At 47.9% G+C, this 24,647-nt stretch overlaps 1 protein-coding gene across 3 annotated transcripts; it reads left to right on the top strand.

Annotated features, from left to right (window-relative positions):
- Positions 1–19: 19 nt before the first annotated feature.
- Positions 20–23,102, top strand: POLDIP3 (DNA polymerase delta interacting protein 3). Of its 3 annotated transcripts, XM_027107868.1 has the most exons (9): positions 20–167; positions 10,591–10,981; positions 11,741–11,827; positions 13,019–13,114; positions 14,872–15,051; positions 15,612–15,689; positions 18,488–18,617; positions 19,668–19,734; positions 20,764–23,102. In XM_027107868.1, the coding sequence occupies exons 1-9, from the start codon at positions 109–111 to the stop codon at positions 20,939–20,941; spliced, it is 1,266 nt and encodes a 421-aa protein (XP_026963669.1). In that variant the 5' UTR covers positions 20–108; the 3' UTR covers positions 20,942–23,102. The 3 variants fall into 3 exon arrangements, with proteins under 3 accessions (XP_026963669.1, XP_026963670.1, XP_026963671.1); XM_027107869.1 differs by lacking the exon at positions 11,741–11,827 and having other exon boundaries at positions 35–167; XM_027107870.1 differs by lacking the exon at positions 19,668–19,734 and having other exon boundaries at positions 35–167.
- The last annotated feature ends 1,545 nt before the right edge of the window (positions 23,103–24,647 follow it).

Here is a 24,647-nt window from a genome sequence, read left to right as displayed (position 1 = left end):
CTTCGTCAGCCGAACGCCGGAAGCCGCTAGTTGCTCCGTAGCGGCCGAAGGGGCGGGCTCCAGGGCTGAGGGACGATTAGCTGCTCGCGGCTCGCGCGGCGGTGCAAGATGGCGGACATCTCCCTGGACGAGCTCATCCGGAAGCGAGGGGCTGCGGCGAAGGGGCGGTGAGCGGCCTTTTCTCCTTTCGGGGTGTACGGCCCGAGTCTTAGCGGGGCTCGGGGCGGAGGAGGGAACGGTCTGGGCGCGACGCGGAGGGCCGTCTGCTCCCGCCCCCTGCCACAGCCGCGCTCCCCATTGGCCCGGCCGCCGCCGCCGCCGCGGGCCCGGCCGCCCGGCTGCCCACTGGCTGCAGGCGCCGTCGCTCCGGCGGGCCGGGGAGAGGCCGGTCGGACCGCTGACGGCGGAGGGGCCGGACTGCGGGGCTTGTGGGAGCGGCCCGAGGGGCGCCCCGCGGGGGGCGGAGCTGCGGTTGTGGAGGGGACGCGCTGTCCGCGGCCCAGAGGGTCTCTCCGGCAAAGCCCCTCGTCTGAGGAGCCGGACGCTGCCCCACGGTCTCAGCGCGGCCTCAGAGTTAGGACGACTGGAGTTGCGCGGGCAAGTGATTTGCTCAGACTCTGCCGGTCTGTTAGTGCCGAAGCCGAGATCCACACCCAGACCTTTAATTTCCAAATCTTGCGCCTGCTTGTTCTCTAACACTCGACTCCTTTTGTGCGGCATTTCAGGTTCTCTAAGCGCTTTGCTGCCCAGGCGGTCTTTGCTCTTTTCGCAGCCCTGCTGGCCCGCTCTTAATGTTTTCCCCATTTTCCAGATGAGGAGCTGGAGGCGGAGTGAGTTGCCCGAAGCCACGGAGAGCTGAGATCGGTGCCGAGTGCACTTTATGAGCTGGCTGAGTTGGCCTCAGGCTTGGGCAGAGAAACAGGTGGGACGGGGCTGGAGGCCGGCTGTTTCTCGATGGTTCGCAGAGAAGACTGTTCTGTATCTGGGTGAGGAGTCGCGGGGATGGTTCGCAGTTAGGTGCTCCGGACTTCCTCTGGACCTTCAAATGTTGTTAGTCATTTCCAGCCTTTGTGCGCTCCAGTTCACCTGTATGAAAGAGTGGGAACTTAGGCCAGTAGTTTTCCAGCACGCGTTAAATTAGTTCACATGTCCTGTAAACAGCCGGGCTGTAAAGGTAGGTGTAGTTTTCTCAGATAGTCATTCATTCAGCAGACGTGAATTTATTAACACTGCCTGCGTGCCTGTGGCTAGAAAACGGATTCTTCTACTCTCTGAAAGGTATCCCCCCACCCTCACCTCTGCACACATAGCCACTGCGCCCGCCACCACGGAATTCACCAGCCAGCACTTCACCTGGCTTCTGGTTCATGACAGGCACCCAGCATTAATTTACTCTACCATTACGTGTGAGTGGTTCTCTCCTAGGTCTTCCCTCTAGTAACTGGTGTGGAATTGGTGCTGGGTCCTTGGGCCACTTCTAAGCCCATCCAGGTTTCACAGGTTTGCTCGACAGTTGCCGAATGGGCCAGCTTCCCAGGACCTGCGCTTCCTGCAGTCACTTCCCTCAGTTCCTGACTGCAGGCCGTCTGTACTTTTTTTGGTGTTGATGTGTGCAGTCTTGTGTTGGGCATTGGGTGGGCATGCAGGGAAGGGAGGATATGTGGACCCCTGGGAAGAGCAGAGACTGTGCCGCCAGGCAGACCTGGTCGCTTGGCAAGGCCCATTGTTGGGTCTGTGCCTCCCTGGCCAGGTGACTTCTGAGCTGGGCAGTTTCCTCATTTGTAATAATGGTTCCTGGTAGGTGGTTGAGAGAATTAAATGAGAATGTAAGAATGTATATTTTAAAGTTTGTACCAGATAGTAAGGGTTTAGCAAATGACTTTAAAAGAGTAGAAGCCCAGGGCTTCCCTGGTGGCGCAGTGGTTGAGAGTCCGCCTGCCGATGCAGGGGACACGGGTTCGTGCCCCAGTCCGGGAAGGTCCCACATGCCGTGGAGCGGCTGGGCCCGTGAGCCATGGCTGCTGAGCCTGTGCGTCCGGAGCCTGTGCTCTGCAAAGGGAGAGGCCACAACAATGAGAGGCCCGCGTACTGCAAAAAAAAATAAATAAATAAAGAGTAGAAGCCCAAATCCCTTCCCCCAGGGGACATAATAGCTAAGCATTGGGGTCCTAGAGTCAGACTGCCAAGTTTCAATCCCTGCTTCTCCCACTTTCCATATGATCTTATGAAAATTACTTAACCACTTCATGCCTCTCTTCCCTTATCTATAAAACATGGATAATATTCACTTCATTAGGTGTTGTCAGGACTTAGTCAATCAATGTATCTAAAGTACATCAGAAAGCATCTGATGGGTACTGAGTGCCCAATAGATGTTAGTTATCATCATCGTTAAGGAAGGCTTTTAAGTACAGAAGTAACATCCAGTCTTCAGTGTGAGAATATTGCTTTGCTTTTATGTGAAGATTGGATTGGGGGAAGTGCAGGCCAAGAGACAGTGTAGAAGAAACTGGACTGCATGCTGTGTTTGGGTTAAACCTGCTGGAATCTCCATTTTTAGTTTGCTTGCACAGCCAGCAAAGGGAAAAACTAGATGGGGTGGGGAGGGAGTCCCCAGCAAGGACTGAAAGGTCTGAACAAATTTCAGTGAACAAACGTCAGTTCCTACAGTAAACAAATGGGTATTTTACATGCTTTCTAGAAGAAATCACCTTACTGGAAACTTTGGTTTAATGTAGCATGGATGTCCCAGGAAGAACTTTGTGCTTAATAATTTAGGAAGAAAGAACCTATGACCATCTCAGAAAACTTCTTTCCTCTTCTTAGTGGAAATAGCAAAGGACTGAGCCCGTGGAAGTGTGAATAACCCCTTTTCACAGGTCATGGAATTTGCTTGTTCTTCAGAGCAGCCATTCTGTTTTGTGTTCATCGGATTGTGTGAGTCAAGAAAGGTGTCATCATCATCGTTATTACCTGGCCCCCAGTTAATCATCAAAAGGTTCCTTGATTAATATGAAATTAGAGAAAGGGGGGAATGATTTCATGGTACTTTATCCAGGCCATGGTGAGGTGCTCTCCTTCCCCACACACAGCACATCTCTAGTGGCTCCAGTTGTTCAAGACCCATAGATGAGTCCTTCCAGGGCAGCACTGGGCACCAGCCGTGGCGTGAGCCTGCCCCTCTTGTCGATTTCTTCCTTTAGATGTGAGAGTATCACTGATTTGGTTAGTCAAGTCACCCCGTCTTTGGTTTGCTCAGTTCACCCCTCACGGGATAGCTATCTGTCACTCCCTCCATGTCGTTAGATGAAGGTGACACGGCAGCCTTAGTAGGGAAGTTGGGCCTTGAGTGTGCTGGAGGTGAGCAGCTCTGGGCCAGATGCATATGTGAGAGTCCTTGGAGCCATGGGGAGAGGAGGTTAGGGAACTTTTGAGTTCAGGCCAGGGCTCTGGTCCTGGTACTCACTGCTGGTTTCCTTATTAAAATAAGGTAAAGGAAATTAGATCTAAAACAAGGAGGAGGTAGATGAGTTGCTACATTAGCTTAGAAGGGAAGAATTATAATTTAAAATGAAACATCTGCACAAGACTCTCTTGGAGGGTAAGGGGATCATGTCTTGTTTTTCCTTGTGTCTCTAAAGCACATAGTTCAGAATTGACCCTCAGTAATTGTTAGAACTAAACTGTGTTTCCTCCCTAAGATGACCTCAACACACACGTTCTAACCCAGAGACCCCCATGGATTAAAATCCACTTTAGAATAGTCCAGGGTCCCCCTTGTGGGCCCGAATCCTTTGGACTGGACATCTGTCCAGAGCCAGCTGCCACTCTGCTCTCCACAGGTAGATCCAAGAGGGTGAGGCATTCCTAGCCTCAGACAGACTCTCCCTGGTCATGTGGATGCCAGGCTCCAGCAGGGGGCTGGGGGAGGGGCACAGGCTCCAGAGGGCGTTTGCCCTCTCGCCCACACCACTCTTCCTAGGACCTGGTGGCGTGCCTGGGGAGCGTCTGGAAGCAGTGTACAGTTGCACTGTTTAAGGTGTGATGGGGCCAGGCAGTTAAGAGTCTTGCTCAAAACCTCCCTCTCTCCCCATCCCGAACATTTACTGAGGCCAGAAGTGCAGAATGTGTTTCGGGAACATCAGATAGTCTGCCGTGGGAGGTGAGGCTGCAGGCAGTGGGGGCCAGACTAGTGGTTCCACTGAGGGGTTGGGCTTTGTTAGAGAACTCTTAGCAGTTCTTGGAGCAGGAGGGTAACATAACTGGTTCTATGTTTTAGAGACCTGCTTCTAGCAGGAGTGTTTATTTGAAAAATTCCTGATGACTAATGCCTGCCATATAAGCAGTACTGCTGCTTGCTGGGATGAATGGCTGTCTTTTCATGCAGGGAGAGGAGCAATGATTATAAAAAGCCTGAACACTGAAACCCCCTAAAGCTGCTTATGAAAGGAGTTGAAAGAACTGGTGTAACCAGGGAACTGAATACATGGAATTGAGGGAAAGTAGCTTACTCGTGCTCTTGCGTCCACAGCTGTATCACCTCCCTCCCCAAAATGTACCTTTTTGTGCTGTTCAAATAGATAAAAATACCAGCACGGGACATCTTGGTGGTCTTCCTTGCTAGACAAGCAGTATGGTGTGTGGGTCTCTGGTGAGCACCCTGTCCGCCAGCCTCAGTGTGTGTGCTCACCCTCTCGTCACTAGAGGGTATGCTATATCCCTGGATGTGACTGGAGTCCTAATTTTTTCCTTAGCTTGGGGACAGTATTCACCCTTCCTTAACTCCTTGAGTCCTGTTGTTTATTTTTGACCCACGCTTGATTTATTGGTATTTTAACTAGGTATAGTGAAGTTCAAATCCAGCTTTCACCATTATAGCTCTGTTATTTGGGATAGTTACTCTCCTTGAATCTCAGTTTCCTCATCTATAAAAGGTGGATAATAACCTAATTCTCAGAGTTGTGAGGGTTAAAGGAGGTGGGTCAGAGTTTATGGATCTGTAGTAAGTGCTCAAAACTGTTAGTTGAGAGTGCCTTCTTTGTAAAATCTTTCATAAACCGTGGTAGCCAGTTGCCCCTTGTGTGGCCATGGCAGACATTGCTTATCAACCAGAGACTTCTGTGAATTCTCAATGCAACACTTCAAACAGCCATTACAAATTATCAGAGAAGGGAAATTGTTGAGGAATATGAATAAATTAAGGTTTCAGAAGCCTAATCTCCCCCGCCCTTCCTTCTGCAAAGGTTTACTGTTCAGACCCAATTGGAATGAACCAGAAAACTTTCGAATCTGCCCCTTTCTTCATTGTCTGTTCAAGGATATGAATTTTGTTTTCAAGAATCTCATCATTGGGACTTCCTTGGTGGCGCAGTGGTTAAGAATCCACCTGCCAATGCAGGGAACACGGGTTCAAGCCCTGGTCTGGGAAGATGCCACATGCCGCGGAGCAACTAAGCCCGTGCACCACAACGACTGAGCCTGCGCTCTAGAGCCCGTGAGCCACGACGACTGAGCCCACGTGCCACAACTACTGAAGCCCACGCCCTGCAACTAGAGAAAGCCTGCGCAGCGACAAGGACCCAACGCAGCCAAAAACAAATAAAATAATTGTTTTTTAAAAAAAGAGAGATAAGCTGATAATCCTACATCCATTTAAAAAAGAATCTCGTTGTTCCTTTAATTATTCAAAATAGTTGCTTTCAGTAGCTTTTTCTTTTTTTTCTTGGCAATAATGTTTAATTGCTTGAATGACTGGTGAAATTGGGTAACTTGACTTTTTGAAAGCATAATTATGCCATTGGGTCTAGATTTGCCCAATTTTATGGTATTGTAAAATCATGGCGTATCACACGATAAGATCATCCCACCTCCTGTAGTTATAAATATCAGGAACCTTTGGTAGGGGTACCCTGGTGATGGGAGGAGGTGGGATTTGGAGAAGACAGATGAAGATAGGAAATCTTCATTCAGGAGGCCAGGCTCAGGTTTGGGTTAGGATGTGGCTGACCTCCACTGTGTGGTGGACCTGGTCATCAATGAAGTATTCCACTGTCAATGTGTATGCAGCCTGGTTCCCTTTGTAATGTCCACTCATTACAAAGAGACTAGCTGCTTTCTCTTCCGGGAGACCTTTCCTGAAGCTCCTGCAGCTCGGCAAGATCCTTGTGGGTCCCACTTTTGGAGTAAGGGCCAGAGTGGCCCTGTGCCATGGCTGTGTGGGTGCCCCTCTCTCAGCTGGGAGAGCGATTGGTGGCCAGGATCCTAGCGGGGCACTGGACCAGTTGGTGAGGGCTGGGTGGAGGACTGGCTTTGCAGGGGCAGTTTTCTCTAGGAGAAGCCCTTCCAGGGCAGCCACCCCTTCTCCCGTCTTACCTCCCCTGGGGCTTGGAGTAGGAAAGAGAGAAGCTTGGAATCTGTTATAATGGAAAGGGTCTGGAGTCTGGGGTCCAGTCCCAGCCATGCCACTAGCTCTTTGATTTGGTTTCTCCTCTGTAAAATGGAAGTGATGGCAGGTGATCTCAGAGATTGTGAGCCTAAAAGGAGAATGTAAGTTAGTAGCCCTGTAAGATCCCTGACATAGCTCTCTGAGCCTTTGTCATTCCCCTGGGGCACTGTTGACATAGGGGAGGAGCTGTAGTATGTACCCCCTGGGAAGCTCTTAATCCTGTGGATGATGCAGGCTTGTAAACAAATCATTGTGATGCTGCGTGGTAAGTGCTTTAATAGAAGCTTTATTCAGTGCTTTGAGGGCTCCAAGGAGAGAGCCTTCAGCTGTGGAAGTTATATGGGAGAAGTGAAGGAATGCTCTTGAGGGTGGGGAAATGGGGAGAACTTAAACGCCTCCTCAGCTCCCCCTCCCCCTCTGCGAGAGCAAAGACACTACAAGCTGTGGGCTGTAGGGGCCGCTCTCCACATTTGGTCTGCCTAGGGTGCCTTTTGACACTACTCTTTCCAGAAACCCTGGGCTACCTCTAAGCCCTCCCACGGCCCCACAGACTTTGTTTTGTTTTTAACATCTTTATTGGAGTATTATTGCTTTACAGTGTTCTGTTTCTGCTGTACAACAAAGCTATACATATACATATATCCCCATATCCCCTCTCTCTTGCGTCTCCCTTGCACCCTCCCTCTCCCACCCCTGTAGGTGGTCACAAATCACCGAGCTGATCTCCCTGTGCTTTGCGGCTGCCTCCCCACTAGCTATCTGTTTTACATTTGGTAGTGTAAATATGTCCATGCCCCTCTCTCACTTTGTCCCAGCTTACCCTTCCCCCTCCCCGTGTCCTCAAGTCCATTCTCTATGTCTGCATCTTTATTCCTGCCCTGCCTCTAGGTTCTTCAGAACCATTTTTTTTTTGGATTCCATATATATGTGTTAGCATACGGTATTTGTTTTTCTCTTTCTGGTTTACTTCACTCTGTATGACAGACTCTAGGTCCATCCACCTCACTACAAATAACTCAATTTCAGTTTTGGGTTTTTTTTTTAACATATATAAATTTATTTATTTATTTATGGCTGCATTGGGTCTTTGTTGCTGCACGTGGGCTTTCTCTACTTGCGGCGAGCAGGGGCTACTCTTCGTTGCAGTGTGCATGCTTCTCTTTGCGGTGGCTTCTCTTGTTACGGAGCACAGGTTCTAGGCTCGCAGCTTCAGTAGTTGTGGCTCATGGGCTCTAGAGCGCAGGCTCAGTAGTTGTGTCGCACGGGCTTAGTTGCTTCACGGCATGTGGGATCTTCCCGGACTAGGGATTGAATCAGTGTCCCTTGCATTGGCAGGCAGATTCTTAACCACTGTGCCACCAGGGAAGTCCCCTCAGTCTCCCAGAGTCTCTACATGAGAAAATAGAGCAGGGATGGACAAGCAGTCCCACCTACCCACCTTAAACCTAATCTGATTGATTCTGTAAATGACCCCTTCCACTCTCTCTTCCACCTGTTTTGTTTTTGTTGTTGTTGTTTTTAAATATTTATTTATTTGGTTGCTCCAGGTCCTAGTTGTGGTATGTGGGATCTTCGTTGATGCGTGTGAGATCTTTCTTTAGTTGTGGCCTGCAGGATCTTTTTTTTAGTTGTGGCATGTGAGATCTAGTTCCCTGACCAGGGATCGAACCCAGACCCCCTGCATTGGGAGTGCGGAGTCTTAACCACTGGACCACCAGGGAAGTCCCTTCCACCTGTTTTTTGTATAAACCCACTGGAAAGTACTTAAATCCTAATTTGCCATTTTTCAAAGAAAAATGACGTTATGCATCACTGCCTTAGGTCTGGCTCTGGCATAGTAGTGGCAGCAGGTGTTTTTCCACTATGCTTAGAATAACAAGATGAAGGTCCAGGTTTTCTTTTACTGGTGCCAGGAAGACTCACCTTTGGTTGCACTCCTGCTATTAGCAGAGGAGCTGGTGGACAGTCTCACTCCAGCTGGCTGAGGAAGAAAGAGGCAGTAGGAGAACCCAGTGGCTTGCCCACTATGAAGGATGCCTCCTGGGAGGCCTGTGCAGTGATGTGGGACATGGTATAGGAACTTGTTTATTCACTAGTTTTACCATCTAACTCCAGGTCAGAGATTTTCAACACTGCTGTTCTCCAGGATCACCTGTCGAGTGAAAAATGCATATGCCCAGGCCTTCACCCAGATTTTGGACTCAGTAGCTCTGGGGTGGGGTTTAGAGAGCTGTATTTTTTTGTTTGTTAGTTTTCTTTCCTTTTTTTAGAGCTATCTATATTTTTAAGAAGCTCCTTAGATGTTTCTGATACTGAGTCAGGGCTCAGCAACACTTACAAAGCACGGGGCAGTGAATCAGGAATGAGCCCCATCCGCCACTTCCCTCCCAGTCCAGGGTAGGGAGCGAAAGGAAGAACACAAAGGATAATAGACACAAAGGAGGGCTGTCCTGGAAGAATCAGAGAGGGTTTCCCAAAGAGGAGGCATAGGAGTTGGTGTCCCTAGGCAGGGCACCTGCCACAGGACTGTTTGTGTGGCTGGAAGCCTTATGGTGGGGTGGGCAGAAGCCCACAGATCCCAGAGAGGACTTCCAGGATTGGACTAGAAGCGTCTTCTGTTTCCTCGCAAGCCATTAGAAGAGCCAACGAAGGAGCCCCAGAAGAGAATGGGACTTGTTTTATGGAGTTTCGTTCCTTTCCAGTTTTAACAGTTTCTGGATTGACATTGTTGTTGTTGCAGACTGTGATAAGTATATATTTGGTCTTTGTCCTGGCACACAGTTTCTAAAACCCTTGGAATTTCCTGAGTGATAAGGGTGATAGGAGCATCTTTTGTTCTAATGAGGCAGCTCTTGGTAGGCCCCTAGGGAGCTTCAGGACAGGGGCTGGTCACCAGAAAGACCTAGGCATGATTAGCCGGTTGGAACTTGCAGCTCCACCCCACTCCCTACCCTGGACCTCCAGGGAGAAAAGAGGGGCTAGAGATTGAGCTTATCATCAGTAGCCAGTGATTTGATCAATTATGGTAATGGAACCTCCATAGAAACCCCTATACAATTGAGTTTGGAGAAACTTTGGGTTGGTGAACACATCCATGTGCCAGGAGGGTGGTGTTGCCATACCCTTTCTCTGTACTTTGCCTTACACATATCTTCTCTTTGGCTGTTCTTGAATTGTATCCTTTGTAATAAACTGGTAATAATAAGTAAACTGTTTTCCTCAGTCCTATAAGGTATTCTAGCAAATTATGTAACTTGAGGAGGGGGGGTCGTGTGAACCCTCCATTTATAGCCCGTCGATCAGATGAACAGGAGGCCCAGGACTTGGAATTGACCTCTGACTTGAGGGCAGTCTTGTGGGACTGAGCCTTTAACCTGTGGAGTCTATGCCAGCTCTAGGTAGTTAGTGTCAGAATTGAGCTGTCAGACACCCAGTTGGTGTCTAGAGACTTAGAGAATTAGTTGGCGTGAGGAAAAAACGTACACATTTGGAGTCAGAGTATTGTGAATAGAAACAGTTCAGAGTGATTATTTTTCTGTCTACCAAGTCTTTATATCTTAGTCTGTTAGTCCTCTGGCTCCAAGCCAGACCCATGTGTTGGCTTTCTTGGTCCCAGCCCAGTGGGGATATCTGCCTGCCCTGGAGGCAGGAGGCTGCCAGAGGCCAGCTGGGCACCCTTCGTTAATCACTCAAGCTCTCTAAGCCTGTTTCTTCTACTGTAAAATGGGCATAATAATGCCTGCTTCACAGGGTGCTGAGAGTGCTGATTGAGAGCAAGGATGTGGAAGCACTTTGGAAACTGAAGTTGCTCTTCAGGTGTGTGGGGTTTTGATATCTGGGAAATATTCTTATTTTTTGTGGTATTGTTTGGCGGTGTCTATCATACTGTCTAAAAACACCTGGTCTGGGAGCAAAAACAGTCTTACCTAGTGATAGAAACCAGCAGGCCCTCCCTCCTAACGTTGTTTACAGTGCAGAGTTAAAAGTCATAAAACTACGGAAGTCTCTATTCATTGTTTCCTCTGACAGGGAGCAGCTTTCTGGTTTCTCCAGGACTTTCTTTGTTTCCGGTATTACCATGGCTCTACTTCCACAGCCTGCTGTTGATATCCAGATCCTCTTAATGTTGCAGTTTTTATTTGCAGGCTCAATGCCAGACCAGGAGTTGGAGGTGTCCGATCTCGTGTTGGGATCCAACAGAGCCTTCTCGGCCAGCCAGCACGCACAGCCACCTTCCAGCAGAGATTTGATGCTCGGCAGAAGATTGGCCTCTCAGATGCCCGGCTCAAGCTGGGAGTCAAGGATGCCCGGGAAAAGCTTTTGCAGAAAGATGCCAGGTTCCGGATCAAAGGGAAAGTGCAAGATGCCAGAGAGATGCTGAATTCCCGCAAGCAGCAGAGCACGGTGCCCCAGAAGCCCCACCAGGTGGCTGATGCCCGGGAGAAGATCAGCTTGAAGCGGAATTCCCCTGCTGCCTTCATGAGCCCACCCATCGGGACAGTGACCCCTGCTCTGAAGCTCACTAAAACCATCCAGGTAGGTTGTGGCTCCTGTCACAGATTCCTGGAAACCAGTAACAGCTGTAGTTTCAGGCCAAGGACCAGGAGTGTTTAGGCAAAGTGACAGTTCCCCCAGCTATTTGTGTAGTAACCATATGAGGTAGGCAAGATATCATCTCACTTTTCTGTAAAAGAAAAGGGTGGGGTGTAGTCCAGAGAAATTAAGTGATTTTCTAAGTGAGATGGTAGTAGAGGGAAGTGAGAGGAAAGGACAAAACATTGATTGAGCGCGTGCTATGTAGCAGGTACTTAACATGTATTCCTCACTGCAACCATGGATTATTACCCAGTTTTATAAAAGAAGAATCTAAGTCTCAGAGATGTGAGTAATTGTGCACAGTTACACAACCGGTCAGTGGGAGGGAGGACCAGGATAGAAGCCCAATCAGACCTGCCTCTTAGTGCAGGGTCTTGGCCACCTGCACAGCCGCTGCCCCAAAGGGAATGGAAACAATATCATTTAATCTTCTCAGCATCTTTGGTAAAAGGAACAGCAGCAGCAGTGAACATTTATTAAGCCAGGTTCATTGAGCCCTGCAAATGCATTGTCACATGATCTCTGGGATGATGAGTCTTCCTGTCGCTTTCCTGCTTTGGGCATAAGGCGGTCTTGTAGGGCCTTTTACCACAGACCAAAACTGAGTGCCCACCATATTTTAAGTTAAGTGATCCTCTACTCATATAGAGAACACATGCAGGCCCTGTGGGATGAATTGTGACCACTGGGTATTTCTAGGTTCCACAGCAGAAGGCCATGGCACCAACTCATGCCCATCCTGCTGGAATGAAGATCAACGTCGTCAATAACCACCAGGCCAAACAGGTGGACTGTGTGTGTGTGTATACACACGTGTGTGGTTTTGTTTGTTTGTTTAAATTTTTTAATATTTATTTATTTTGCCTGTGCTGGGTCTTAGTTGCAGCATGCGGACTTCTTAGTTGCGATGTGCAGACTCTTAGTTGCGGCACGCAGACTTCTTAGTTGCGGCACGCATGCAGGATCCAGCTTTCCGACCAGGGATCAAACCCAGGCCCCCTGCATTGGGAGTACGGAGTCTTACCCACTGGACCACCAGCGAAGTCCCCCACACTTGTGTGTTTTGATGTGGCCTTCCAAGTGGATTAACTGAGGCCTGGCCCAAGGTTCCAATTTGAAGAGTTGGAGGAGGGGTTAATTACATTTGACACTTTTTGCAGTGTATGAGTTTTAAAAAGAAATTTCTTAAATGCATAGGGAGAGAGAGGCAAATTGAAATTTTTTTATTTTTATTTTTTTTATAAAAGTAGTATGTGCTTATACAGAAATTTTGCAAAACAGAGAAAGGTTAAGGAAGGGGATAAAAAAGTCCTCACACTCTGGCTCTCTACAGCCAGCCCCTGTTGAAATTCTGCCCTGGTTCCTTCCTGTGTTGTGCGTGTGTGTGTGTGTGTGATTATTATTTATTTAATGCGTAGTTGTAGTTGTGATTATGTTATTATCCAGTTTCATGTTGTTTGTTTTCACTTTATAACTCAAGCGTTTTTCTGTTTCACATTTACTGTAAACATTTTAATAACTGCTTGATCCATTGAGTTGACATTCGAGTTTATTTCAACCATTTTCCTGTAATTTCCACTGTTAGAAATCCTTCTATGAACATCTTGGAGGAAAAAAGCTTTTTCTAGAGTTTGGGTTTATTTCTATAGGCCAGAGTGCCTGGCACAGACTTTGTAAGCCAAAGGATATAAACAGACATTTTAGGGGCCCTTGATAGGTAACTACAAGGTACCCACTTGTAGAAAGGTACTTCTGATGTAACTGGAATTGCAGCACTTTCATTGCGCCCTTGGGGGCAGGGAGGCAGCCTGCCAGGACTTGAGCCCCAGTCTCCCAGACCAGTTTCCCCAGGCACTCCCCCTGCACCCACTTCTCCCCCCACCTCACTTACTCCAGCCCTCATCTCCCTGTTGTCCTTACTCCAAATGTCTGTTGAGAGCCTGCATACCACGTTAGCTTATATTTCTTTATTTTCAGAATTTATATGACCTGGATGAAGATGATGATGTTATAGCTCCCATTCCTAGTAAACAGATGAAATTTGCAGCCTCAGGCAGCTTTCTCCACCACGTGGTATGACATCTTACCTTCTTCCTACACTCTGGGTGTGTCTGATCAGGTTCATGGGAGAGGTGGTGGAGAGTAGGGCCTTTCAATTCAGAAATATTTCTTCATTTGGGTCATGAGATTATCAAAACCGGAACTAGTCCAACCCCTGGCTTTTATAAATGCTGAGACCAACAGCGCATCCACTGACTTGTTCAAGATCCCACAGATAGTGAAGTGCAGAGCTGCAGCTCCCAATTGCTGTGTCTGAGTCACTGCAGGGGAAATATGAGTGATCCCACAGGACAGAATCACATTTTATTTCCTTTGTGGCAGGACATTCTGCCTGGTCCCCTTCCTTCCATGGTCAGCAGCTCTGGCTCCATTCTTGAGTCTGGATTCCCTTGGCAGTGTGTTAGCAAGAATAAACTGAGCCTTGCCTGAAGGCTCCACCAGGTGCAGCCTGCGTGCAGGGAAAGCTCGATGGACTAGGATGCTGATGCAGAGAAGGAAAGAAAGTAGTTCCTCAGAATATCAGGGACCTCTGAACATCATGCTCAGCTCAGTGCATGCGGCCAGATTACACATAGGGAGGCAAGTGGGTGCCCAAGCTAAGTGCCTTTGTTTGGTCTTCAGAGACCCAAAGACTCAGTTTTGGTCACTGCACTGAATATGTGGACTAATTTCCTGGTTACCGTTGAAGCTCTTAATGTGATGTGTGAAGCTGAATGATGCCAGTTTGTTACAAAGGGGCTGGGCCTTTCCTAACTCAGTTAGTGGCTAACCCTAACTGGAAAAAACCCTGTGTTTATATTAACTTATTTAAGACTTCCTTTCCTTCCCACCCTGTGAGATGGGTACTATTATTACCCCTATTTTACGGATGAGGAATTAGGCACAGAGAGGTGAAATAAATCTGCTCAGCTTGTAAGTAGTGGATCAAGGATTTAAGCCTAAGCAGTCTGGCTCCCAGGCTATGTGTTTAACCACTACACTCACTGGCTCTTGAGACTCAGAAAACAGCTTGAGAAATGTGGGATCCAGCATGAATCTAGATTCACCTGGATTGGCAGAAGCTGGTGAATTGACCCTGTCCCATCATCTGCCTGTCTGACTGCTGCATTCCTCCTTTTTCCTACGACAAGACCACCTGCCACTTCTGCCTCATGCATTTTTTTTTCCTCAGACACATTAAAACCAGGGAGTTCACTGGTTTATATTTCCAAGGGATCACATCCGCACTTAGGGGTAACAGGGGAGTGAGGGATGGAGCTGTTTCTGCTGGTTTGCACATACTGACTCTGCCAGCATGTCCCTGACAGTCTGGGAGCTGAGGAGGCAGGGCTACACATTGTTCCTCTGTGCAGAACAGGGACCAAAAAGCTGGGAGTCCAGGCCTTCTTAAGAGTGAGTTCCTATTCCCAGCCAGCCCACCGTGATAGAAGCGTATCTAGGAGTGAACCTGACCCCGAGCTTTTGGCCTCTTAACTCCAAATTGTAGGGTTTTTATAAAGTCTAAACGGTATGGGTGAGCCTGTGGCTCCTGTTCAGGACTGCGTGGAAGCTTCTTGGAAAGGGCTTCCCACACTGGAAAGTGGCTTCTGTGAACATACGTGCAGGCCGTTTTTCTCTCCTCCTGCCCCTTCCCTGGCAGCTGGCACCTTTCTGGCTTTAGATCGATAATGGAACTGGGAGGTGGGAGGCCTTGAGATACTGGGGGTTGTCAGCCCCCTGGGGTGTCTGGGTCCCTAGCTTTTCAGATTCCTCTCTTCCTCTTTGTTTAGGCTGGGGTGAGCAGTTCCAAGCTTTCCATGTCCAAGGCCCTTCCTCTCACCAAAGTGGTTCAGAATGATGCATACACAGCTCCTGCTCTCCCCTCCTCTGTTCGAACAAAAGCCTTGACCAACATGTCCCGGACGTTAGTGAACAAGGAGGATCCCCCCAAAGAGCTGCCGCCTGCTGAGGTGAGGTGAAGGTGAAGGAGAGGAAGTGACCACACTAGTTGAGAGTTAGCCTGTGCTGGGTGGGCAGTGTGCTGTGTGCATCCGGTTGGGTCCTCATAGTGCCTTTGAGGTGGGCGTTGCCACCCCTGTTTTACAAATGAGCAAACCAAGATCCAGTGGCCCCTGCCCTCAGAGAGCTCACAGGCAAATAGGGAAAACAGAGCTGCAGACAGAGCACTGTGCCTGGTGATACAACAGAGGGCTGCCAGGAGCACTGAGGAAAGAGCATCTAATTCAACTGAACAGATACGGGAAGGCTTTAAAGAGAAAGCGCCATCTGAGCCAGGCGGGTCGTGAAACGTGAATGGCCTTCCAGGCAGAGGCTTGGCCCGAAAGGGCCTGGCGTATTTGGGAGATGATGAGAGGTTCCATTCCCTGGCATAGGGTGATGGGGGCATGATTAGAGGGGCCCAATTGTGACAGGCTGTCCATGGGGGTTTCCTCTGGGCCTTCCTGGTCGTTTGCCTGAAGTGAGCTCTGCTGTTCACTGACTTCCGGTAACGTTCTTTTGTCTGTGGCAGCCTGTCCTCAGCCCTTTGGAAGGCACCAAGATGACCGTGAATAATCTGCACCCTCGAGTCACCGAGGAGGACATTGTTGTGAGTACTGTGGCCTGCCAGAATTTCAAATCTCAAGCCACTTCTGTTTCAAGGGTCCCCAAGAGCACCCCCCGGTTAGCTGATTCTCTAAGAGGACTCACAGGACTTAGCATAGAGTTGAATCAGGGCTAAGATTCATTACAGGAACAAAGCAAAATCAACAGAGGGAAAATATTCGTGGGGCAAAGGCTGGAGGAAAGCACACTCAAACTTCTGGAGTCCTCTCCCATTGGAGCCACATAGGATACACTTTATTCCCCCAGCAGTTGGTTGTAATGACATGTGTGAAACCAGGGAAGCTCATTAGAGACTCAGTGCCCAGGGTTTTTATCAGGGACGAGTCATGTAGGCACCCTCTGCCTAACACCAAAATTCCAGACTCAGAAGGAAAGCAAGTGTTTAGCATAAACTGCATTGTCGGCACAAACAATTTAGGCTCAGTGCGCCACTCTTACCAGTTAGGGTTATGGGAGCCCTCCCAGAATCTTAAGTTCCCAGATGCCAGCCAAGGGCCAGCCTTGGAAGCAGACCTTCCAAAGGAGAGCAGTCAGGCCAGGTATGTGAACCCTTTTCCTCACAGCTTCTAAACCAGAGCCAGGGGAATTCCCTGGTGGTCCGGTGGTTAGGACTCGGCACTTTCACTGCCGGGGTCTGGGTTCAATCCCTGGTCGGGGAACTAAGATCCTGTAAGCCATGCAGTATGGGCCCCCCCCCAAAAAAAACTAAAACAACAAAAACAGAGCCAGGTGCCCAACCTAAATCTCAGGGCCATGGAATTGTGCTAGAATGGGATCATTTAGTCCCACTGGACAAAATCCAGTGGTTCATATTTTCCTCAGTCTTTGGAATTTCTTCCTCCTTTAGGGGTTTTCATGATAGCTCCAAAGTAAAAGGGATGAAATGGACTGGTATTACCTAGTGGTTGGCCCCTCTGGATTGCGCTTCTGGTCTATCCTGTCCCACCCTTGGCAGTCATGGGCAAAACCCAATTCAGGTACCTAGTGAAGGGTGGCCCAGACTTAGCCAGGACTTTTCTTTTCTTTTTTTTTTTTTACATCTATATTGGAGTATAATTGCTTTACAATGGTGTGTTAGTTTCTGCTTTATAACAAAGTGAATCAGTTATACATATACATATGTTCCCATATCTCTTCCCTCTTGTGTCTCCCTCTCTCGCACCCTCCCTATCCCACCCCTCCAGGCGGTCACAAAGCACCAAGCTGATCTCCCTGTGCTATGCGGCTGCTTCCCGCTAGCTATCTACCTTACGTTTGGTAGTGTATATATGTCCATGCCTCTCTCTCGCTTTGTCACAGCTTACCCTTCCCCCCTCCCCATATCCTCAAGTCCATTCTCTAGTAGGTCTGTGTCTTTATTCCTGTCTTACCCCTAGGTTCTTCATGACATTTTTTTTTCCTTAAATTCCATATATATGTGTTAGCATACGGTATTTGTCTTTCAGCCAGGACTTTTCAACCTCATTTTCATTCAGGCACCAATAAGACTGTTAAAGAACCCAGGTGTCCTTTTTACTCAACTGTTAGATCACAGAATGAATGCAGCTGGACTCCAGCCTCTCCCTGCAGCTGAGTCCCAGGTTCTATAACAGCCCACACTGGCCGCCACGTTTGTTAATGGTTTTAATTGTGAAATGTGAGTGCTGGGTGATCACTTTGTGAACAGTGCACATGAGAATAGAAATTGTTGCCTACTTTGTATAAGACTTGACAAATTAGAAAGAAAGTAATTTTTTTCCTGATTATAAAAGTAATAATAGCTTTTATTTATTGAGTTAATTATAGCTATTATTATTTATATACTTACTGTGTGGCAGGCATTTTGTATGCAGGATCTTTGAAATTACAGAGGAATGAAAAACGAATTACCTGTAATGATTACTACTCATAGTAAACTGCCAATAATCATAGTGAACTGCCAATAATAGTCATCCTCACCTCTTTTCTACCCAAATAGGTAATGTTAAAAGAAAAACTAATAGAGTTAGAATCACACTTAGTATTCAGTTCCGTATCTTGGTTTTGATATGTAGCATTTTCCCTTTTATCATTAGAAACAAATCATTTCAACGACCTTTTCGTAAATCTTCTTTTTGTCCCTATAACCAACTTGTGAAGGCAGTTGCAGGTGAAGAAATGGCTTGGGTGCTAGTTGGCCTTTGCAGTCTGTATCCATATTGGGTTCCCTCTCTGGCCTCAGTCTGTGAAATGAGGAGGGATTGGAGTTGGAATAAATGATGATGACACAGGTGTACAAAGCACTGCCTTGAAAATGATTTCAGTTGAAACCCCTCAATCTAGCCAAACCAGGATGATTGGTCACCCTATATAGAACTCCAGAATTTGTGTTTCTAACTGATTTCCAGATGATATATTAGCCACTGTCTTTGATGAGCCTATATGTCTCCATTCTCATTACAGACACTCTTGACAGAAATTCCATATTCCATAACTATTACCCTTGTTGAGGAAGTGGGCACTGAGGCAGGAGGACTTTGGGGGTGACTTGGAGTCACAGGGACTCCAAGGCTTGTAAGCCCAGACTCAGTTCTCACTGCCAGAATAGCTCTTCCCCTCATCTGGTCCCAGGTTGAGGCCTGTGGATGTCCCAGGACCACCTAAAATGGAGCCTCCCTGAAATCTTGGCTGCTGGGCATGTTCAGTCAGAGTGCGGCCATCAGTCAACCCAGAGCCCTGTCTGGAGTGTGTGAATGGCAGGCTGGAAGGATGACTGCCCAAAATTCTCCCTCAACCCTAACTAACTCCTCTTGTTCTTCACAGGAGCTTTTTTGTGTTTGTGGAGCCCTGAAGCGAGCTCGGCTGGTCCATCCTGGGGTAGCAGAGGTGGTCTTCGTGAAGAAGGACGATGCCATCACTGCATATAAGAAGTATAACAACCGGTGTCTGGATGGTAAGTCAGGGAGAAAGCAGCCACCTCACCTTGCTGCTCCTCACTGCTCACAGCAGGCCTTCCTCTGAGATGGGTGGTTTGACCTCCTGGTGCATTAAACCCTCCGGGGCCACCTGTGTACTAAGAGCAAGCAGAGATGTTATGTTTTTAATTGAAGTATAGTTGAATTACAATGTTAGTTTCAGATGTACAGCACAGTGATTCAGAGATAGATACACACACACACACATTCTTTTTCAGATTCTTTTCCCATATAGGTCATTACAAAATATTGAGTATAGTGCTATACAGTAGATCCTTGTTGGTTATCTCAGCCTCTGCTTTTTTATTGGATTATTTAATCCGTTCACACTTTATGTGGCTTTCTTTTGCATTATATGAAAATCTAGTGCAGCATTTTAGTTCTTTTAATGATTTTTTTCCACTATATTTTTTGAGTCACTTTCTTAATGGTTGCTCAAGGGTTTACAGTATACATTGTAGGTTATCAGAATCTATTTCAGGTTAGTATTAACGCAGTTGCAGTGAGATTTAGAAATATTACTCCTATAGGGCTCTATTCCCTCTTCCCGTTTTTTTGTGCTGTTACTGTTACACTTATCACATGCTATATAAAGTGGGAATCCAGTCCTTGTAAGGTTAATCCTTCATGGACAAAGTAGACATCTGAACATAGACTTTGAATCTTTTTTTCACTTAATTTTATACCGTAAGCATTTTCCCTTACTACTTGTTTCACAAACAAGTTTGGATTGCTTCATGCTGAGTCCACTTTTTCCCTTACTTTGACTCTGATCCTCCTGCATGAAGCCAGTTCTGTTGCCACCTGGCTTCTTGGTGCCATCATTGGCAAGGTTTCATGGACCTCATAACCCTGGGGTTTTCTTAGTCTCTGGCTTTGCCAAAACCTGACAGCCCCATCCCTAGCTGTGCAGCCAGAGCTGCCAGTGGTGTACGCTTTGACTCCTGGTAACGAAAATGGCAGTCCATGTCCTTTTGTGTGAGGAGCTGAAGTCCCATGGCAGAGCCTTTTCTTTTTTGGTTTTTCAGGGCAACCAATGAAATGCAACCTCCACATGAATGGGAATGTTATCACCTCAGACCAGCCCATCCTGCTGTAAGTTCCAAAGGTGGGGTGCTGGGGACCAAGTGGAGCTTTTCTGCTTGCCTACTCTGCATGATCATCTCTCTGTTCTGAGGGGTAAACTGCCTGTATCACAGCTCCATTCCATTTCCTCTGCTCTGATAGTTGGCAGCCAATCAGGAAGCTTAAATTTGTACAAAGTAGCTTGTCACATCATTTCTGCAGGGGATTGACCCCACAGGGGCTAACATTAAGACCTCGTTCCCAGCCTTATAATTTAGAAACACCTGAGAAGAAAGTGGCGAGCAGGCCAGTTGTGTCCCTCTTTGCATAACTGTGTATGCGTTGTCTGGGTGAGCGGAAAACCCTGCCTCCTCATGATTGACTCTGGGGGGCAGTGCTGGGTGCTACCCCTTGTTTTGTTACATACCCAGGCATACATTGCCTGGTCCAGGACTGAGGACTTTTTGAAGCCTGAGATGCAGAAAATGTCTAGACTGACATTCAGAAGGAAGTCCTTTTGTAGACAAGGATACACAGACCCAGGGAGAATGTTAGCCTTGCCAAGGTGGGAGGGGTAGTGTGGGGCAGGCCTGAAATAGACTTTGAAATACCGAAAGATGGCACTTTGAACCCTGGATATTGCGTCGTGTGACTTACATAAGTTTCTTAAACCGTGTTCCAGGATTAAGTTGTATTCTGAAAAATGTGCGTTTTATGACCTAGTGAGTTTGGGAACCACTGGGCTAAACCCAGTTAAATCTATAAGACTTCTCAGAAGTGTGTTTGACCATCCCTGAGGGACATGCAGTGTTTCCTAAACTTTAAACTTAAAACTTTAAGTTTTCCTAAACTTAAAACCCCAGATCATAGCAGACTGCATCTCAATTGTCTCATCAGCAAATTTAAAAAATGATAGGTTTGCTATAAGAAATGGAGTAAAAGGGTACGGAAAGCATTATGTTTGGTGCTCAGCTTTTGAGAGATCCTCAGCTAACAGTGGGACCGCTCTCTACGTAAGGGAAACCCACAAGGACTTTGACTTTTCTCTGCTCTCTACAGACGGCTGAGCGACAGCCCCTCAGTGAAAAAGGAGAGTGAGCTGCCTCGCAGGGTGAATTCTGCCGCCTCATCCAACCCTCCTGCCGAAGTGGACCCTGACACCATCCTGAAGGCACTTTTCAAGTCCTCAGGGGCCTCTGTGACCACACAGCCCACAGAATTCAAAATCAAACTTTGAGCTGGGGAGCGAGACAGCCAGAAGCGGGGGCAGAGGAGGGTGGCTCTGTTTCCCAAAACAAAGCTTGTGACCTATGGGCCATTGGACTGGAGGCCCCTGAGCGTGGGAAGGGTCGCCGGGGGTAGAGAGCTTCCTCACTGGATGGTACCCGCCTTTCTGTGTTGTGTTCTACCCTGTGCTCTTCTGTATGTTAACATTTCCTGTAGTATGTCTCTTCTCTCTCCACCTCATCACCAAGGTAAGCTTGTGTTGCTCAGAGTGTCTCCCCCTAAACTCAGCCCTAAATTGTTTTTTTCTATCTGGAAATGGTGCCCTGAATTCTCTGGGTGGCCTTCTTGAGGCCCAATGGAATGCAGACCAGGGGCTGTTTGAAGGACACTGCTCTTTCTTCAGGGGTGAGGGTTTGACTCCCCTTTCTCTTTTTTAAACTTTTCGAAGTGGGGAATGGAAGCCCCTGCCATCCTAATAGGAACCAGGTCAGCTCAAGATCTCTGCCGCTCACTCTCCTGGTCAGTGGAGGTGGCCTAGGTGGGGATCAGGTCACAGGCCCCTTGTCCTCTCACCGCAGTTGGCTCCAGACCAGTGTGGTCTGGAGAGGATCCTGTGGCAAGGGCAGGGTGAGACTTGCTTCGCTAGGAAGAGTGCACCGCTGGCTCTTGGTTTGGGGGACCTGTACTGTCTCTGTCAACCTAGAGTAAATTCTTGAGTTCACACTCCCCTCTTCCCTTGCGTTGTGCCGAGTGCCCCACCCCAGCTCTCTTGGCCTTCTGGGTGTCACTGCTGGGAGGGGCTTTCATCATTAGCCTGCCATTTCTCATGCAGTACAGCATTGTCACACCCTGGTTTTGGTGCAAATGCCAGCTCTCTGCTAGTTGGGTGTTTCAAAGGGTCTGCCTCCCGTTCTGTGACTCTGTGGGTCTGGGGGGTTATTTGAATAGGAGTTGTTGACTTACTGCTAGATTTTTTCTTCTGGCCTTAGGTACAGGAACAGGACAATAGTTAGGGATGCTGAGAGGCAGCATATATCCAGCAGCCACCAGGGGACACTGCTCCACTGTTGTGAGGGACCCACCCTGACGGGAGGGTATTTTCCTGCCTTGGCAGTCGGGGTAGGGGAGCGATGGGTGGTGGGGAGGAAGGTGAAAGAGCAAAGCAGCCTTTCCAGGCAAGCTGGTGAGTTGTTCCCTCAGTATGGTTCCAGGCATTTGGGGCAAAACTGTAGAACCTGGGGCAGCCCCAGAATATACCAGCACAGCATTGCTCCAGTGACATGCATTCTCAGTTTCCTGCCGGTTTGTTGGGACTGTAAAGGGAAGCCAGCCTAGCAGAGCTGGCATGTTTTGGGGAGCGGGATTCTGGGAGGGCTACAGATCAGTAGCAGGTGGTATGGAAGGCACAAGCCTAGAAAGTATAAACGGGACCTGAGACACTAAGGATCTCTCATGACCTACTTGGGGCCAGTCCAGTGAAGAAAAACCTGGAAACTCATGTTTCCACAGAGTTAAATCTGTCAAGCAGGGGGGACCCAGGGTTTGAACCGAGCTCAGTCCTCCAGGTCTGAGGTTGCCCAGGCCTGGGAAACCCGAGGAATCTGCCTGTTGCTGCTCCACTTTCTAGTACTTTAAAGAAGGCTGCTTTCGTTCCCTTCTCCCTCTTTGAATGGGTGCAAACTTAGTTCTCTTCAGCAGCTGGGAGACACGCCTCCTACACTTTCCCCTCCTTGGCCCCAGAGAATGTCCATAAGACACTAGGACCTGGTTTCGCAGGTACTGGAGACAGATCACTGCGTGGACTCTGCTTTCGGGAGGGACGGTACGTATCCCGACTGCATGGCTTTATCCTCCTGTCTCCCCTCCAGTACCATGCCAGGCTGCTCTGCTTATCACAGGGTTTCAGTGAGCCCACCTGCAGCTGCCTGGCCATCTGGGCCCTGTCCTCTGGTTGGCCATATGGTACATTGCAGGGCAAAGCCTGTTTGCCCCCCTGTTCTACAGGATGGTATCGTGGGAAACAGAAGGTGGTAGGCCAATCCTTGTGTCCTTCACCTCCCACTCCCCTGCATTCCCCATCTGTGTCTCTTTTGTTCAAAAGGAGAGGAAGAGGCATTAAGGGATGGAGGAGACTGTGTTACCCATTTCTGAATAAACATTTGTTATTCCTACTTTAGAGCTGTCATTTCTCAAAAGATTATGCTAAGAGGCCTCATGGAATTTGGCACAAGGAAACGAGGATTTACCTCTGCTTTACGGCTCACCAGCTATGACCTTGGGACAGTTGTTCCCAGGACTCACTGAACTGCAGTCTCTGCAGCTGAGAGAATGTGAGCATCAGTGTATTGGAAGCACCTGGCAGAGGAACTCGGTACCTTCTGGGCCTAAAGTGCCTCACTGTGTATTAAGCATGGTCAGCTCCAACATAGTAAGGTCTGTTCATAGGGAACAGGGGAGCCTTTGCCTTGGAAGTTACACTTACGGGTGAAATTTACTTCTTAGATCAACTATGCATTAGAAAAAAAGAAATTATACACACAAAATTTATCATCTTAACTATGTTTAAGTGTACAGTTCAGTGGTATTAAATACGTTCACATTGCTGTACAGCCATCACCACCATCCACTTCCAGAGCTTTTTCATCTTGTAGGAGCTGAAATTCTCCCTTAAACACCAGCTCCTCATTCCTCTCCTGAGATCCTCCCCTGCCCCTGGCAACTACTATTCTATTTTCTGTCTTTATGATTTTGACTACTCATGTAAGTGGAGTCAGACAGTATTTGTCGTCTTGTGACTGGCTAATTTCACTTAGCATAATGTCCTTAAGGTTCATCCATGTTGTAGCATGTGTCAGAATTTCCTTTTTAAGGTTGAGTAATATTCCACTGTATGTATATACCACATTTTGCTTATCCATTCATCTGTTGGACACTTGGGTTGCTTCCATGTTTTAGCTGTTGTGAATAATACTATGAACATGGGTGTACAAATATCTCTTCAAAACCTTCAAGACCTTGCTTTCAATTCTTTGGATATATACCCAGAAGTGGAATTGCTGGATCATGTGGCAGTTCTATCTTTAATATTTTGAAGAATCAGCATTCTGATTTCCACAGTGGCTGCACCATTTTACATTCCTATATGGGAAGATGGGATGGAAGTACTTATCCCTATCCTTTCCACTAAATACAACCCTGGATATTTTATATAAAACAAACATAAGACTGGAAGGTGGAGAGAAGAAAGACTGGCTGGGGACCTTGGGACCCAATGAACGACTGGCATTGAGTTCCCTGGGTTTTCTTTTTGCTTCATATAAGCCAAGCTGGGTGCTAGAGAAGCAGACCAACAACCAAAAAACCCAAGTGAGGACCGGAAAGGGGTTAGCTTAACAAGACGGAAAGAAAACTAGTGAAACACCACGGGAAGAACTGCAGCCCCACCTTCACCAGTAAACGCCAAGTTGGGTCCTAGACTTCCAATCCTTGCTAGGCTGTACTGGGGGCACCCCCAAATCTCTGCAGGGGTGGAGTCAAGAGAAGGCCGGATAGGGAGCTGGGACTTTAAGTTGATGTCCGTGGAGGCCATGGGAGGAGAAATGGGGCACCCCAGCCCCTCCCAACCAGGGTTTTAGTAGAGGTGTGGTGGGATGATGGAGCTCACTGCCTCCCACACCTGGCAGTAATGAAGCAGTGCCTTTTCATGCCCGTCAGAG

Source organism: Aethalodelphis obliquidens, unplaced genomic scaffold (genome assembly GCF_003676395.1).
Source record: "Aethalodelphis obliquidens isolate GAN/ISIS:26980383/991018 unplaced genomic scaffold, ASM367639v1 scaffold8, whole genome shotgun sequence".
Lineage (NCBI taxonomy): Eukaryota > Metazoa > Chordata > Mammalia > Artiodactyla > Delphinidae > Aethalodelphis > Aethalodelphis obliquidens.
The sequence above is the reverse complement of the archived record's forward strand: the minus strand, read 5'-3'. Positions and strand labels throughout refer to the sequence as shown.

Excerpts from the sequence above, each read along its gene's own strand:
- POLDIP3 (XM_027107868.1), top strand. The coding sequence starts at position 109 with ATGGCGGACATCTCCCTGGACGAGCTCATCCGGAAGCGAGGGGCTGCG. Across the intron at positions 168-10,590 it reads GGGGCTGCGGCGAAGGGGCG|GCTCAATGCCAGACCAGGAG; the intron begins GTGAGCGGCCTT and ends TTTTATTTGCAG. Across the intron at positions 13,115-14,871 it reads GCAGCTTTCTCCACCACGTG|GCTGGGGTGAGCAGTTCCAA; the intron begins GTATGACATCTT and ends CTCTTTGTTTAG.